General features: G+C 38.2%; 1 protein-coding gene across 1 annotated transcript in view; it reads right to left on the bottom strand.

Annotated features, from left to right (window-relative positions):
* The window catches only part of NDFIP1 (Nedd4 family interacting protein 1), a 50,838-nt gene that overhangs the window by 7,311 nt on the left and 26,028 nt on the right, over positions 1-17,499 (bottom strand). Inside the window, exons 2-6 of the mRNA XM_086412161.1 lie at positions 15,923-16,010; positions 9,914-10,044; positions 6,053-6,140; positions 4,983-5,107; positions 2,711-2,777 (exon numbers count right to left, since the gene is read on the bottom strand). Of these exons, the coding sequence (XP_086268287.1) occupies positions 2,711-2,777; positions 4,983-5,107; positions 6,053-6,140; positions 9,914-10,044; positions 15,923-16,010 (499 nt within the window). The remainder of the gene's footprint in view (positions 1-2,710; positions 2,778-4,982; positions 5,108-6,052; positions 6,141-9,913; positions 10,045-15,922; positions 16,011-17,499) is intronic.

The raw sequence follows: 17,499 nt of genomic DNA, 5'->3' as shown, positions 1-17,499 counted from the left end.
AATGGACAGCCAGGGGTGCCAAAACCTTCTGAGCTCCCAAAAAGTATTCCAAGATAATTAACACGAAAAACAGAGAGGTTATAAACAGTGTTTTTCTCAAATAAAAAAATGTCATCCTTTCTTGTTATGGCTTCTTTTTTTTTTCTGTCAACAGTACACAATGCTGTCCACTAGATGTCAGGCTGTCCTTACCTTTACAAGAATTCTGTCTCAACTCTAAATTCTATTTCTCTATTCTTAATTTAGGAGTCAGCAGGGAAGATGATGAGCTCCCTCCAGTGGTAGCTCACACACTGCTGGCCCTCCTCCTCCAGAGATGGCCCCTGGTCTTAAGACACATTTTTTTCAAATGGCTTTATAGAGCTATAATTTACATATCACAAAGCTTACCCATTTAATGTGTACAATTCACTGGCTTTTAGTAGTTAAAACTATAATCCAATTTCAGAATTCTTTATCGTCCCTAAAACTATCTGTACCCATTAGGTAGCCACTCCCCATTTCCTACCCTCCTCCCATCTCACCGGCTCTGAGCAATAACTTTCTTTTGGATATATTTTCAAATATACTCAAGCAGTGGAAGATGCTTTGCACTCAGTCAGAAATGATTTCTGGCAGCAACCAAGAGTCATCAGCACTGAGCACAGTGAAAACTACCCTGTTTGGCATCAAAATCAGCAACAATACAACCTAACTCCAGTCAAAGGATGGGTGCCATGTGGGAATATAGGTCAGTTTTGCTAGATATTTCAATTTTAAAAAGGTAAAAAAATTCAGATATTTTATGTGAAAGTTCTTGGTTTTTATATGATGTGTGTGTTAAGTGTGTGTGTTAAATCACTCCAGTCATGCCTAACTCTGCAACCCTATGCACTGCAGCCCATCAGGCTCCTCTGTGCATGGGATTTTCTAGGCAAGAATACTAGAGTGGGTTGCCATGCCCTCCTCCAGGAGATTTTCCTGACCCAGGGATCGAACCCACATCTCATGTCTTCTGCATTGACAGGCAGGTTTTTTTTACCACTGTGCCACCAGGGAAGCCCATTTATAATGACAACTAAAAAAATAACTTCTGAAAGTAACTATGGAACATACAAGTCACAACTACAGGCTAGATGTAGCTTATGAGCTGCCAGCTCATAGACCTGGTCTTTGCAGGAAACCATCCCCCCTTAAAAAAAAAAACCAAAAACAGTAACAACAACAACAAAAGATTCTCTCTGCAAGGAGTTCCAAAAATGACTCAAACATTGGATCCAAATGTATGAAGTACATCTGAAGTCTCACCATTTTCTGCTTACCACTAAGCAGTAAGACAGCAAGAATGATCAATTACAAAGTACTATAAATTCATCTCCCATGAAACTTTAATATAGGAAGGAAATCAGCCTATTAGATTTTTTTAAATTATCTATGTTGTCAACAATCAACCTAAAATTATGCTTAATGGCTCTTCTTTGGCTTATTCAGGATTTGCTTGGACTTTAGGCTTGGGAGAAGATGAGGAGTCAGACTTTCTCTTAAAGATACAGTCTGGAGAATAAGCAAGTCAAGGAACTACTTCTCTAAAGTGACTCCCCTGTAGGTTGTTTTTTTAAATTATTAAGCTTCTCAGTAATCAAGAGAAGAAGTAAAAATCACTATGTCTCTTTCCCTGGAATGCTGTGACTAAGAGTAGAATAAAATGATGCTACTGGGGAGGTAGGGGATGGCATCATGAATGACTTGTATTCTCTAAGTAAAATTTAGAGTCATCAGTGCATGACTCTGTTACCCAAGGCAAAGCAGGTAGGCCCTGAATATATGAAGCAGCTTTTGGTCATGGGCTCTACACTGTGCTAGCCAGACCCATTAGCAACCCTGGGAACCAAAGATCCAAACTGAGGAGATAACAAAAAGACCTGAGACAGAAGAAATGTTAGGATAGGAGAAAATGACGCCACAGAAGCAGAGTGAGACAATTATACCACCCTTAACAGCCACAAGATGCCCCTTCTATTTTCTTGTAGAATGATAGCAATGATGATGGTCTGCTATTGTATCATACAAATTTTCTCTACAAAGAATGAGGAAGCCAACAGTATTCACCACACTGCTCATTTCTTTAAGATGTCTTGGAAAAAAGTTACACTAATAAGTACAATCTTAAGACCAACTACCTGAAATGGCCGGTATGTTTAAAAAAAAAAAAAAAATCTTATTCTCATCAAGAGCAAACTAAAGAATTCTGGACAGCCAATGGTGGTTCTTCCAGAAGTTATGCAAGACAATATATTTTCTGTTTTCTACTGATATATTCAACTGAAGATAGGCCACATACACTCATGAGTAGTTCAGTAGGTAACAGTATACCTATAAGCAGTTTGGGGTTGAGCTTGTGAACCCTTTGAGGCAATAACTCACAAGGTGGGAAAAAATCTAAGGACTATAAAAAGTCATCTTATTGGTACACCCCTCTGGCTACATGGAAAATGTGAGAAGTGTGTATGGATGGGTTAGGAAAAATTTACCACCACTAAGAGACATTCTATGAATATGTATGTTACTCTGATGGTGATAACAGCCTAACCTTTGACATATTTTTAAAATTATACTTATTATCACTAATATATTACTGTATAGTAGTGAAATGAAGGTTTACTAAAAGTAATTTTACTTCTAAAACTTAACATAATCTTTTCTCTCCTTTGTCTTTTTTAAAAGCACTTACCTAGAACCAGGAACACCCACCAGAGCCAGTACTGACCATCAAAATATCCAGGGAAGTAAGTGGAAAACTGAAAAATAAAGCAAAATACTTTAGAGAACCTCTGCAGATATTTATTTCACATTTTAGCTTAAGAGTTTACAAAACACAAGATTTTACCTTGTACACAAATGCTGTTGCTCATTTAGTCCTACAAAAACTTCTAAAAATTTAGTCAAAGTATTTTATATAGTACAGATTTGAAATGATTACAATATTTGCTAATAAACTTCCTTTCGTGGAAAAGCAATCTTGAAATATGGTAGCTTTCAGCTTTACATACACCTTGTTTTGAAAGTGCTCAAACCTGTTTGTTTTTTTAAAAATATTTTTCCTCTTTTAGAAATATGTCTTTTTTAAAAAGAAATTTTATTTATTTTTGGCCTTGCGGGGTCTTCACTGCTGTGCAGGCTTTCCTCTAGTTGTGAGAGCTGGGGCTGCTCTCCAGTTTCAGCGCACGGGCTTCTCACTGTTGCGGCTTCTCTTGTTGCAAAGCACAGGTTCGAGAGCATGCAGGCTTCAGTAGTTGGTGGCCTGTGGGCTCAGTAGTTGAGTCTCCCTGGCTCTAGAGCACACGCTTATTAGTTGTGGCACATGGGCTTAGTTGCTCTGTGGCATGTGGGATCTTCCTGGATCAGGGATCAAACCTGTGTCTTCTGCATTGGCACACGGATTCTTTACCACTGAGCCACCAGGAAAGCCCCAGAAATATGTCTTGATGATACTTTCATTTTGCTTACACAGTGCCAAACTCAACTATATTTGGCCTCCTTTCTAATGATCCCTGATTTTGTTCCTGCCCTTTCAGCCATGCCTTGACCTTGGAAGCTTTACCATGTACATGATGATAATCCCATTCCTTTGCCGGGGACTATATAGGACATGATACTATTGTGGCCAGTGGGAATTAAGAGCTGCGAGGAAAGCTTCTTAGCTCTTAAAAAGAAAGGGAGAGGAAATAGTTTCCTTTCTTCTGCTGAGCACTGTTGTGTTTCTGACGTGATGCCTGAAACTGCCATGGCCAGCTATACCAATAGGTTGAGCCACCTGTCGGCCGTCCTTGATATCAGTGAAACATTTAACTGACCTCCATGTCAGGACTTATTTTCACTGGAAATAAAATTTCCCCAATGTTTTCTAAGCCATTTTTGAGCTACATGTTCTGTTACTCCAAAGACCATCCTAATTGATAAAAGCTGATTAATTCTTTTTAAAATTTAGTAAAAATAAAAAGATTGGTAACTACTTCGATCTTGCTTTCTGTTGAAGACTAGAGCTTAGCACAGTTTGAGCATTCAAATAGTTTTACTTCTTGATTAATAAGATTTAGAGAAGGAATGAAAAACTTCTTTATGGCTTGAGTTCATAACCTAAAGACCATGTTTTAGGAGAGTACATGTTAGTTGTCTAGGAGAAAAGCCCATAATTTTTATCAGATTCTCAAAGGAACTTGGAATTCTAAAAATGTTAAAGGCCATAGAATAAATAACTTTGAAAAACTCTATGGCTCAGTCAACACCCATTAGTTTAATAATGCCAGTTTATGGTAAACACCTTGCTTTTATATTATAAAGCTAACAATGGCAGTAAACTTACCTCAAATCAGAGGACACTTTAAGAAACTAGATCTTTTACAACTTTAAATTACTTCATGCAATTCTAACTAACTGGTAACTCCTACATCACTTAAGATCTCTCTTATTTACTTTAGAGATAAGGGCCCCTAATGGAGTAGGGCTTGTTGAACAGTTCTGGCTCTCCAAATATCCTGGCATAACCAATGATGCTACTTACAACCAATCTTGGAAGAGAGGAAGGTTGAGAGGGAGGAAGGAGGGAGAAAAGAATAGAGGGGAAGAGAGAAGAAGGACTCAAACTTCAGCAGCATGAATGAGAGAAATGTCTGCTTTTGATGAGATACCAGAAAGTTAATAGACCCTTATTATAAAAACAACTAATTTCAGAACAAATACATGTAGTATCACATTATAAACATTAAAAACAGAGAAAGCAGCTGAACAAGGATAGATATCCTAGGGCCACCGATATTTTGCAGATTTGACTACAAAACTTGTGTGCATGAACCAACTACAACTGATCTAGGTTCAATTTTCTGAAACCAAAGACAAACAAAAAATCATTTTAAATGTTGAGATAATTCTGAAGTCAAATATTCAAAATTATTCCACTCATTCTTCTCCAGAGACTATCACTGCTGGTGTACAACTTAACTTACCCTCACAATCAGGATCCACTTAATTAGAGAGAGACCAAATCCTGAAATGGCCCCATACCTTCCTGCAGCTGAAGTGGTCAGGCAAAAAGACAGGAAGAACCCAATCCAGTTAAAGAGGAATGCCACTGTAAAAGCCAAGAGAAGAAAAGAGGCAGGTCAGACACATCCTGTTATCCAAGAAGCAAGAGTTCTAAGGGTGCACTCTGGATTTACTTCTGCTTAAATGGCTTTCTCAAGGATAAACGAGCTGAGCCCACCCTCCACAATTCTTACCTCACCTCCCCAAAATGGCCATCCTCTGTCTTCCTCCCAAAAGCAAACAAGAAACCACAGTCTCTAAATATCAGGTGTTTTATTATTACATCTACTGCTATACACTTTAAGAAATAACTTAATATCACCAAACTTCATACTTATGACTTGCACCCTTTACTGTATATGTTATACCTGAGTAATTAAACATTATTTGAACATTAAATTAATGCCCCTAAATACTCTGATTCAAGTCATTCATCCTCTTGCTTCTGTAAACTTTGACAGCTTACATAATTCGTTACCTTTAAAAGCACTACATTTCCTTCATATCTTTTTAATACAGCAAATAGAATTTCTGAAATGGTTGCTCACTCCCAAGTCAGGCATATGGAAAGTTAAATGCAAAATAACATCAAGGGGGAAAAATCAGGCCGACTTTGATGTGATAGAAAATAGAAGCATGCAAAACAGAATTCATCAGACAAAGGCATTTAATTCCTATTTTACTGGTCAAGAATGAGTAGGAGGAATGCTTAAGGGGTTCTGAAGATCAGAAAAATGAAGCTCAGCTCAAGAAAAATGTAGCATCCCCCATAACTGCTTTAAGTATATTTTCCATAGATATTCACAGAAATTGAAGACAGAGACAGGAAAGATGAAAGTGTACTGTGCTTTGAATGTGTCAGTAAAAGGCATCAAATACATATAATTATTAAAGTATTATCTCAATTAGTTCTTTTAATTCAGTCATATTCACTCAGAATCTAAAGCACTCTGGTTTGCGGGAAGGGGCTCTGCTGTGTGTATATACTTACTGAAGAAAGTTAACATGAAAATCCCATCGTTTCCTATCCTCATCTGGTCAGGATCATCAAACTCCTCCCGACCTGCAAACTCCTCATCCTAAATGAAAAGAAAAGGTAAGTTCACAATAAATTATTTCAAGGCAAAGGAAAGACATCAAAAAAAATTGAAAAAGGGACAAAAGTGACTTCCAAGGGTAAAACGTACTGCTTTGGCTCAATTTAAAACTAAGAGCATTAAGCTTTAGTATATGTTAAATTTTTCATTGGTCTTCTAATATAAAATTTTTTTCTGAAATGAAAGGAATTTTTCACTTTCTGACCCAAGTTCTTTAACAATATATTGCAAAAATTATAAAGTTCACAAAGAACTATTCACTCTTCCTTATTCATACACACACACATATATATAAAAACATAAAGAAATATACGTATAAAGAAAAAGAAAATTCTCTTACACATTTGGCTTTAATGCTAGAATATCAGTAATCCAGGGCCTGTTTAGCCCAGAATATTAGTAATCCTGGACCTACTGAGAAAATACCATTGATTAGCTCAAGAGTTTTATGAAACTGACTTGGTGGGGGCAGATGGAAGAAGATACTGTGATCACATATGAAGAGTCTAACAGTGCTGCCCATGCTCAACTCCAGAACTATTTATACCAGTATACAGGTCTGAAACAACCTCACTTCCAATCTTACTGGCAGAGAGAATCCTTTCCATCCTAACCAGAAAACATAGTGCTGCAAGTCTAGAAGGAACATGATCTTGACCAACACTGACACCAACATATGTAGCCTACCTTTTTCTTTTCTTTTTAATTTTTAAAATTCATTTATTTATGGCTGTGCTTGGCCTTCGATGTTACACACGTGCTTTTCTCTAGTTGTGGGGAGCAAGGGCTACTGTTCATTGAGATGCATGTGTTTCTCACTGCGGTGGCTTCTCTTGTTTCTTCTCTTGAGCACGAACTTCAGTGTGCGTGGGCTTCAACAACTGTCTTAGTTTGCCTGCACGATATGGGATCTTCCCAGACCAGGGGTTGAACCTGTGTACTCTGCACTGGGACGTGGATTTTTAGCCACTGGACCACCAGTAAAGTCCCCTACCTTTTCAACTAATTGTAGGTATGTGCTGAAATATTGAAAAAAAAAAAATGAATACACACTTAAAGTGGTAGACTTGTACACAGTCCAATGAGGGTTCCTCAAATGAAAAATAAACAAACAAATAAAGAAAACTTTAGAGAGAACCAAAACTTGCCCTACACAGAAAAGGGACTGGGACATTCCTAATAAGCTGTTAACTCATTCCCCTGAAGAGGGGAACCAAAGAAGAAGTGGAAGTAGCAGCTTCATCTAATTTACTATCTTTCCTCTAATGTTTGAAATTTATACAAGAATGGGTTCTTTCATATTTTTAAAAATAAGAAATACTTAGTATTCTGAATTCATAATAGCAGGAAGAACAGGCTTTGCCAAAATAGAAAGTAACTGTTTTGTGGGCATCCCTGGTGGCTCAGTGGTAAAGAATCTGCCTGCCAATCCAGGGGACATGGGTTCTGGTCCTGATCTGGGAAGATCCCACATGCTGCAGAGCAACTAAGCCCATGAGCCCAAACTATTGAGTCTATGCTCCAGAGCCCAGGTGCTGCAACTACTGAGCTCATGAGCCACAACTACCGAAGCCCATGTGTTCTAGAGCCCATGCTCTGCAACAAGAGAAGCCACTGCAATGAGAAGCCTGTGCACTGCTATAGAGAGCAGCCCCCGCTCACAACTAGAGACAAGCCGGCACAGCAACGAGGACCAAGCACAGCCAAAAATAAAGATAAATAAAATACAAAAAGAGAAACTGTTTTGTGCATAACTATTCAAAATAAACTACCAAAATACATGGAAGTAATGCCTAGTAATACTATAAATGTCTTCTAACCATTCTTTCTATCTTGGTATCTCTAGTCCCAAAATTCCTCCTAAAATTGTCACCAGGTTAATGTTTCTAAAACACCATACTTGTCTTATCATACCCACACTTAAAAACTTTGAAGGATTCAGTGTGACCTACATGTAAGTCTAAATGTCTCAGCCTAGCATTCAGAAGATTCTATGACCTACAGTTCTGGCCAAACTCTTTGCTGAAGCAACACCAATCACTACAACCACAGAAACTGCCCTGTACTTGGCTGAATCACATCTGCTTTCTGAGCTTTCCCCTCTGGAATGTTCTTCTCCATCAAAACTCAGGGCCCACTTCAAATCCCATCTTCCCCATGATCACAAGGTTAAAGTCACAATTCTTAATGCTCACTGCTCTTGTGCTGCCCCTTAGATACAGGTCTTTGTGGGCCTGTTCCCCAGCTGGACTTTAAGCTCTTGTATGGCAGGAGCATTGCCTTATACAAAGCCTTCTATCTATCCACTGCAAAATACATAGCAAATTATATATAAAAGTGTTCCATACATATTTGTTGAATAACAAAACCCCTTAAGAAGTTCTTAAATGTGTATATTTGTCAAATAAAACAGTTCTGTGATTAAGCCGCACTAATCTCCTGGTCTATTTCTATGGGACAGTTACCATAATTCAAGAGATCTAGAGAGCAGATACAAGGACTTTGGAGTCTAAAATGTCTGGGCTTGACTCACCTATGCTACTTATTAGCTATAGGACTTTGGGCAATTTTTAATCTCTCTGGGTCTCAATTTTTGCATCTGTAAAATGGAGATAATATAATCTCTACCTTGCAAGGTTACTGTGAAGACTGAAAATAATATATACTATATATATAAGCACGAAACACAGTGTCAACCATGTTGTTTGCTTCCAATACATGTTAACTATATAAACACTGTTTTCTCTTTAGACAATGAGCTCCATGAGAGTTCTTCTTCCTTGCGCCTGTAAGAAGTGAATGCATGTCACCATGCAGAATCAGCATAGACTACGCTCATCAACTGTAACTTCTGCCAATCAGTGGTTTTAGGAGTGTTACCCCTCATGGAAGATGTGACCTGCAAACAGTCTACCATCCTAAGGCCTGAACTTCTGGGCCTTGTGTCACTGCACTGCCCAGACTGAACTTATATTCTTATTCTTATATTTTACTCTAGCTTCCTGCCAGGCCTAGGGTCTGGAGCCCTGACTGCCCCATTTCCAGGGACTGGATCCCGCTCTTCTCCTTTCTCTCAGTATCAGGCCCAAGGTCCCACTTGTACCAGCTTCAACCTGAATGAATACGTGTGATACCACAATTGTATCACTTATAGGTCTGACATTATGAATCATGAGTGCCCAAAATTCTCCACTGGTTTTCATGACATCCCACCCCCACTCCCAAGAAGTAACATCAGGCCAGACAGAATCTGAATTCATTATGCCTCCACAGATGGCATCATCTGGACTGCTGGTGGCACAGGGTTCAACCAGATGATTGTTAGAGCCCCTCTGAGTTTAATGTTATGAAGCTGCACTTATTTATTCTCTCCACAAATTCCTAAGCAGCTATCTACTTAACACCAAAATATTAAGTGTGCAGAATCAAGGCAAAATTGGTATATTCCTATATCAGCTCTGCTCCAAGATGTTTCAGCCATGAAAGGAGACTTGAGAAAGTGAAGGTAGTAGTAGAGATACAGGGGAAATGAGCTGGTTTGACTAGTGATTTTTCTGCTCTTTTATACTGTTTACCTTCATCATCTTCAGGAAAAGATAAGAGTCTATTATCCCAAAAGAAAAACGTATCTGATTTTAAAGATTAGTTGTACTTTTACTAATCAATTTAATCTAAGTAATATCACAAAGTTGATAACGCAAAGAACTTAATTCTCATAAACTAGTACCAAATAACAAGGTCTAAATTGGACTTACTCTTCCAGGAACCAAAGGGATAGTGGCTTCAGCTTTGGTTCTCTCAGCTTCATCATAACTGGGCAGTGTGGTAGCCACATTGTAAGATGGGGGCTTTGGAAACCCAGACTCGTCTTTGTAGTCAAAATAGGCTGCAAAATAAAAAGGAAGTCGCAATTACCCAGTGATTAGCTGAAATGAGGAAAAAGGATTTCTGCTAACTCTGGCAAACAAAAACCAACCATTCCTCTAAAATTTTGCTGTTCTTTTAGTCGCTAAGTCCGACTCTGCGACCCCATGGACTGTAGCCCACTAGGCTCCTCTGTCCATGGGATTTCCCAGGCAAGAATACTGGAGTGGGTTGCCATTTCCTTCTCCAGGGGATCTTCCTGACCCAGGGATCAAACCCGTATCTTCAGAATTGGTAGGTGGGTTCTTTACCACTGAGCCACCAGAGAAGCCCTCCTCAAACATTATATATAGAATAACTGAATCAAAAGATGCTTAAAGATGAACATGGGATTGGGAATAATTTTTAAACTTATTGGCTTTTCAATTATTTAAATTCCAGATTCACTTTACTTTCCCTGCCAAGTGCTTTTGAACACTTTTTCTGGCTCATTATGTGGTGGCTTCTCAGGTGGCATTAGTGGTAAAAGAACTTGCCTGCTAATACAGGAGACATAAGAGACATGGGTTTGATCCCTGGGTGGGGAAAATCCCCTGTAGGAGGGCACAGCAACCCACTCCAGTATTCTTGCCTAGAGAATCCCATGGACAGAGGAGCCTGTTGGGCCATAGTCCATGGGGTCCCAAAGAGTTGGATATGACTGAAAGCAACTCAGCACGTATGTGGTATGTTCACAAAAACATACAATATTAATAATAGCATGAGGTAAAGTTTAAGCTAAAAATAATTCACCTGTGTGTTTGGAAATCTGTACCATGGTTTCCTCCCACTTATAAACATCAAAATAAACTTGAAAACAAGGTTAAAATTAGTATTTCATAGATTTTTGCACTTTGATTCTTTCACACTATTTTTACCATGGATTGTTTCCTATGACATGCCTAAGGTAATCACAGGTTCAGTTAGAGAATCATTATTGAGTGAAATCTTGCCTCACCTCTTTTTAAATTTACATCTTCATTCTCACTGACTTCTATTATAATTGATTCAATATGTATTATTAGAACAGATCTATTTACAAATGGATTAAATTTTCTACACAATTTTTTTAAAACTTAAGAATTTTGAAAAAATTTCTGTGCTTCAAGATTAACATTTTTTCTCCACCTTGCTTAACTATAATTAACTTCCAATTTTACTGTAGTATATTACTGAAATTATCAATCAATAGAATTCATCTCATTAACCAAAAATAAGGAGAAAAATTTATTGTCTTCACATGGGCAGAAGAAAGGACTGATAAAATCCTTTCTTTATCTTAATTGATAAAATAAAACCTAAAACTGATTCCTTAATCTTTTCACAAATCTCTAAGAAAAATCTAGAGTAAGTATCATAATTAATGGTAAGTTATTAAAAGCTTTCTCCCCTAAGATTAGAAAATCAGACAAAAATGGCCCACTATTACCACTTCAATTCAAACATTATCTTAGAAGTACTATCAGGTTGGTGCAAAAGTAATTGCAGTTTTCCATGGTTGGACTTCGCTGTTTGATACTGGAAAGTGAAAGTCGTTCAGCCGTGTCCAATTCTTTGCAAACCCATGGACTATATATAGTCCATGGAATTCTCCAGGCCAGAATACTAGAGTGGGTAGCCCTTCCCTTCTCCAGGAGACATTCCCAACCCAGGGACTGAACCCAGCTCTCCCGCAATGCAGGCGGATTCTTTACCAGCTGAGTCACAAGGAAAGCCCTTGATACTGGAATACATTCTTAAATAAATGTAGTCATGTTATACATCATTTTAATGTGCATTTCTCGCTTTGTTTTTTTGCTAATGATTTATTACTTGCTGTGTATTTTATATTCATTTTAGACTATGGAAATGATTTTAGACAAAAAGCAAATTCGAGCGATTTTCTTACTCAAGTCATAAAGCAGCAGAGACAACTCATGATATCAACAGTGCATTCAGCCCAGGAACTGCTAATGAACGTACAATATGGTGGTGGTTCAAGAAGTTTTGCAAAGGAGATGAGAGCCTAGAAGATGAGAGCAGTGGATGGCCGTCAGAAGTTGGCAATGACCAACTGAGAGGATCATCAAAGCTGATCCTCTTAAAACTACACGAGAAGTTGCACAAGAACTCAACATCCACCATTCTACAGTTGTTCAGCATTTGAAGCAAATTAGAAAGGTGAGAAAACTCAGTGAGTGAGTGCCTCATGAGTGGACCGCAAATCAAAAAATTGTCATTTTGAAGTGTCGTCTTCTCTTACTGTACACAACAACAAATCATTTCTCAATAAGATTGTGATGTGCCATGAAAAGTAGATTTTATATGACAACCAGCAATGACCACCTCAGTGGCTGGACCAAGAATAAGCTCCAAAGCACTTCCAAAAGCCAAAACTGCACCAAAAAAAGCTCATGGTTACCGTTTGGTGTCTGCTGCCTGTCCGAACCAATACAGCTTTCTGAATTTCGGCAAAACCAATACATCTGAGAAGTATGCTCAGCAAATGGATGAGATGCACCGAAAACTGCAAGGCCTGCAGCCAGCACTGGCCAACAGAAAGGGCTCAATCCTTCACAGGAATGCCCAACCGCACATCACAAAACCAACACTTCAAAAGCTGAATGAGCTGGGCTACGAAGTTTTGCCTCATCCGCCATATTCACCTGACCTCTTGCCAAACGACTATGACTTCTTCAAGCATCTTGACAATTTTTTGCAGGGAAAATGCTTCCACAATCAGTAGGAGGCAGAAAATGGTTTCCAAGATTTCACCGAATACCAAGGCAAGGATTTTTATGCTACAGGAATAAACAAACTTCTCTTGGCAAAAATGTGTTGATTGTAATGGTTCCTATTTTGATTAATAAAGATGTGCTTGAGCCTAGTTATAATGATTTAAAATTCACGGTCTGAAATTGCAACTATGTTTGCACCAACCGAAGAATTGATGCTTTTGAACTGTGGTGTTGGAGAAGACTCTTGAGAGTCCCCTGGACTGCAAGGAGATCCACAGTCCATTCTAAAGGAGATCAGCCCTGGATGTTGTTTGGAAGGAATGACGCTAAAGCTGAAACTCCAGTACTTTGGCCACCTCATGAGAAGAGTTGACTCATTGGAAAAAGACTCTAATGCTGGGAGGGATTGGGGGCAGGAGGAAAAGGGGACGACAGAGGATGAGATGGCTGGATGGTATCACCGACTTGATGGACGTGCGTTTGAGTGAACTCCGGAGTTGGTGATGGACAGGGAGGCCTGGCATGCTGTGATTCATGGGGTCACAAAGAGTCGGACACAACTGAGTGACTGAACTGAACTGAACTGAATACTAGTTGATGCAGTATGGCAAGAAAAGAGAATACAAGACAAAAGGATTGGAAAAGAATAAGTCTTAAGTCTATCCTTAATCATGGAAGACATAATTACATATGTAGAAAATCCAAGAGTATCTACAAACAAATGATTAGAATTAATATATGAATTTAGGAAAGTCTCTGAACACACAGTTAATATAAACCATCAATTATATTTTCATATATCAGTAACAAACAGAAAATAAAATTATACACGGACCGTTTACAACAGCACCAAAACAAACCAAATACCTATGAATAAATCTAATTAAAAAGATGCAAGAAAAAAATATGTAAGAAACAAGATGCAAGGTCTCTATATTGAAACTCACAAAATATTATTCAGAGAAATTAAAGAAAATCTTAATAAATGGGAGGGATTTAACACAGACTGGAAGACATAATATGATAAAGATGCTGCTGCTGCTAAGTCGCTTCAGTCGTGTCCAACTCCGTGCGACCCCATAGACGGCAGCCCGCCAGGTTCCACCATCCCTGGGATTCTCCAGGCAAGAACACTGGAGTGGGTTGCCATTTCCTTCTCCAATGCATGAAGTGAAAAGTGAAAGTGAAGTCGCTCAGTCGTGTCCGACTCTTAGCGACCCCATGGACTGCAGCCTACCAGGCTCCTCCGTCCGTGGGATTTTCCAGGCAAGAGTACTGGAGTGGGGTGCCATTGCCTTCTCCAGATAAAGATGCTAATTATCTTCAAATTAATAAACAGATTCAGTGCAATCCCAACTAAACTTCCAGCAGAGTTTTTGTTTATTTCTTCCCATTTTATGGAAACTGGCAAGCTGATTCTAAACTGTAAATGAAAATACAAAAGCCAAGAAGTACCAAAGCAATCTTGAACAACAAAAAGATTAAAGGACCTAATTACCAGATATCAAGATTATAAAGCTCTGGAATTAAGACTGGAGTATAGGCACAAACAGACCAAAGAAAGTATTGAGTCCAGAAAACAGATACTCATACACATATATGGTCACCTGATTCATGACAAAGGTGCCACTGCAGTACAGTGGAGGAAAAATGGTGTTTTCAATAAGTGGTGTGGGACCAAGTGGATATCTGTAAGGGAAAACAATCTTGACCACTACCTCATACTATACAGAAAAAAACAACTCCAGATGGCATGCAGACCTACCTAAATGAGAAAAATAAAATACCAAAGCTTTTAGAATAAAATAAGGAAAATGTATTATTGAAACTAAAGCTGCCACCTAATCCAATTCAAGAAACTTATTTTTCTCTATGTCACAATAACTACTTTAACAGATGCACACATATACATGCATATATAATTTCCTTAAAATTTTTTTACTTTTAATTAAATCACACTAAAAATCATATTACAAGTTGATGGGTACAGTCTGAATTGCCCATAGCCACAGTAATTCTGAATATATGAACAAAACTGATACCTACCACTTTAAGGAAAGCTTGTTTTGGCCACACCACACAGTTTGCAGGACCTCAGTTCTTCAATCAGGGACTGAACCCAGGCCATGGCAGTGAAAGCCTGGAATCCTAACCAATAGGCCACCAGGGAACTCTCCTTACTACCTTAAGTTGAGGGAAATCAAGAATATTTATATTTCCCTATTTCAAAGGATTTTTTAAAAATGGGATCCATCGATATAGACACCTCACATAAAATTTTAAGTTTCCATGAAAAGTTTAGTGACAATCTTTTCTAATTTAGTACATTCAAAACAAAAATCCAGTATTTGTTTACCACAATTTATATACCACAAATTAAAACAGGTAAACTGAATATACAGAACAGTGATTTTTGACTTTTTTCCCCCTACCAACATGTGTGCACCACTCTATTTCTAACCATCAGTCACGTACTTGCCACTCTGTCACAGTTCTGTTTCAGAGAATATGGAAGAGGTCCCATCAAAACTGCTCAGTTTTCAGCAATTAAAGCAGAACTGGTATCACAAAGATCTAATTACCAAAAGTCCTAAACTATCACAATTTTCTTTCTTCTCCCCCATCTCTTCTAAACATGTGTGTGAAAATTATAAAGATAATCTGGCATAGGATGGAAAGAAAAAAATTAATTAAGGAGGGTCTGAACTATGAGGAAGAAAATGGGAGACTTCTAGCTTTTTTTAATTAAGGATTTATCAGCCTTTTATTTATTATAAAAGAAATCGAACATATTATATTCCAGGTCATAGGTACTAGAATCAAAGAGCAGAACAACTAACAAGAAAACTATAAAAAGAACAAGAGAAAAAAACGTGATCACTTGGTTTCTGAATTCTATCCTTATATTAAGAGTGTTGAAATGAAATTAAGTTCCATAAAAAAGCCACATTGGAATGGGGCCTTTATCTGTTTTTCAGAACAGTAACATGAGTTTTTTTCACCTCAGGCTACACACTACAAATAATGTTAAAGACTTCTTACAGACAGCTGAAGCAAATACCAACACCAACAAATACTTAGTAGCCAAAAGTCTCTGGCTAACGCATTTCAAGAGCTCAGCAGTCATCTCACCCTGTTACCTACCTGCACTCTCCGCAGAGATGCTGCTGTAAGGTGGAGGAGCATCCCCTGCAGCCTGTTCAGGTTCTCCAGGCTCTTCTTCATTCTGCAACTAAATAAAAATTTCACATTTTAATGCAAGCATAAGGGCAATTAGAGAAAAACCTGAAAACTGGAATAGCTTTTCTGGAAAGCTATTTGGCAGTGGGTTTCAAAAGTGTTAAAATGTGCAGATCCTTTACGAAGTAGTCTACTCCCAGGATTTATCCTAAGGAAATAATCAGTAAGAGGCAAATAAGGTAGCAAATAAATGCTATTCAGGAACAACCTAAATACCAATCACAGGGGACTTATTAAATAAATTACAGTTCACCTCACAAAGGATTACCAAGTAACCACAAAAATGAAAATGAAGAAAATTCGATGACTTGAACAGAAAGATTTGTGTTGTACTGTTACATAAAAAAGTTAAATTTATCAAATCATGCTGCTGCTGCTGCTATGGCACTCAGTCGTATCGGACTCTGTGTGACCCCACAGACGGCAGCCCACCAGGCTCCCCCGTCCCTGGGATTCTCCAGGCAAGAGTGCTGGAGTGGGTTGCCATTGCCTTCTCCTATCAAACCATATGAATCACCTAAGTTGGTTTTGAAAGACAGTTACGTGATGGAAAGCAGGTCTATGAATAGACATCTACAGTTTACATTGTTTATCTCAGGAGATGCATCAGAGGAGATTTTTCTTCCTTGTGTATACGTATGTTCTAATGTTTTGTAATGAACGTCTATCACTTGTATAATTTTTCCAGTTAGAATAATAAAAATCTGTTAAGACAAAGACAAATCACAGTAAAACCAAGGTTTACTCAGTTTGCACAGATTGTATCTTAAATAATTGAGATATTTTCAAAAACATAAAATTCTACATACAATCTCTGTCAATACATCTTCCTCTTCTGTATCAGTAACTTTCTCACTGGCCAAATCTATAGCTCCAGTTACTTTACATAGCTGACACTGAAAGTGTCTTTCTGCCACTACCAATCTACCCAACTCATCTTCATAAACAAAGACGAGTGATTTAATTTTCCACTGTGACAACAGAATACAGCTCATTTAAAAGATGAACTGGCTAAGAGTCAGTCTACTGGTGGGCAGATGAGAATATGCTTCAGAGGTGATGGAAGTACTGTTTCCTGATCTGGGTGTTGGTTTTGTGGATGTCAACTCCATTCATGTTTAGTAAATGCTACGTAAATATATGCGATTTATTCAGTTTTCTGTGTCTATGTTTTATAAAAGAATTTTAAAGAAAAAATTAAAAACATAAAAAAAAAAGATTAACTGGTAGAGAATGGGAGTCAATCTATAAAGTACTAACATAGTATTTATCAGTGTAACTGACCTGGGGGTCTGGGTACCAGATGTATACCATCAAGCTACATAAAGCTGGACTTGCCTGGTGGTACAAGGAATAGGTGGTACAAGGTATAGGAATCCGCCTGCCAATTCAGGGAACACGAGTTCAATCCCTAGACTGGGAAGATTCCACATGCAGCAGACAACTGAGACCGTGTGCCACAACGACTGAAGCCTGCACTC

The sequence above is a fragment of the Bos grunniens genome, chromosome 7 (genome assembly GCF_055505025.1).
Source record: "Bos grunniens cultivar Pamir isolate PY7600 chromosome 7, Bosgru_T2T1.0, whole genome shotgun sequence".
Classification (NCBI taxonomy): domain Eukaryota; kingdom Metazoa; phylum Chordata; class Mammalia; order Artiodactyla; family Bovidae; genus Bos; species Bos grunniens.
The sequence above is the reverse complement of the archived record's forward strand: the minus strand, read 5'-3'. Positions and strand labels throughout refer to the sequence as shown.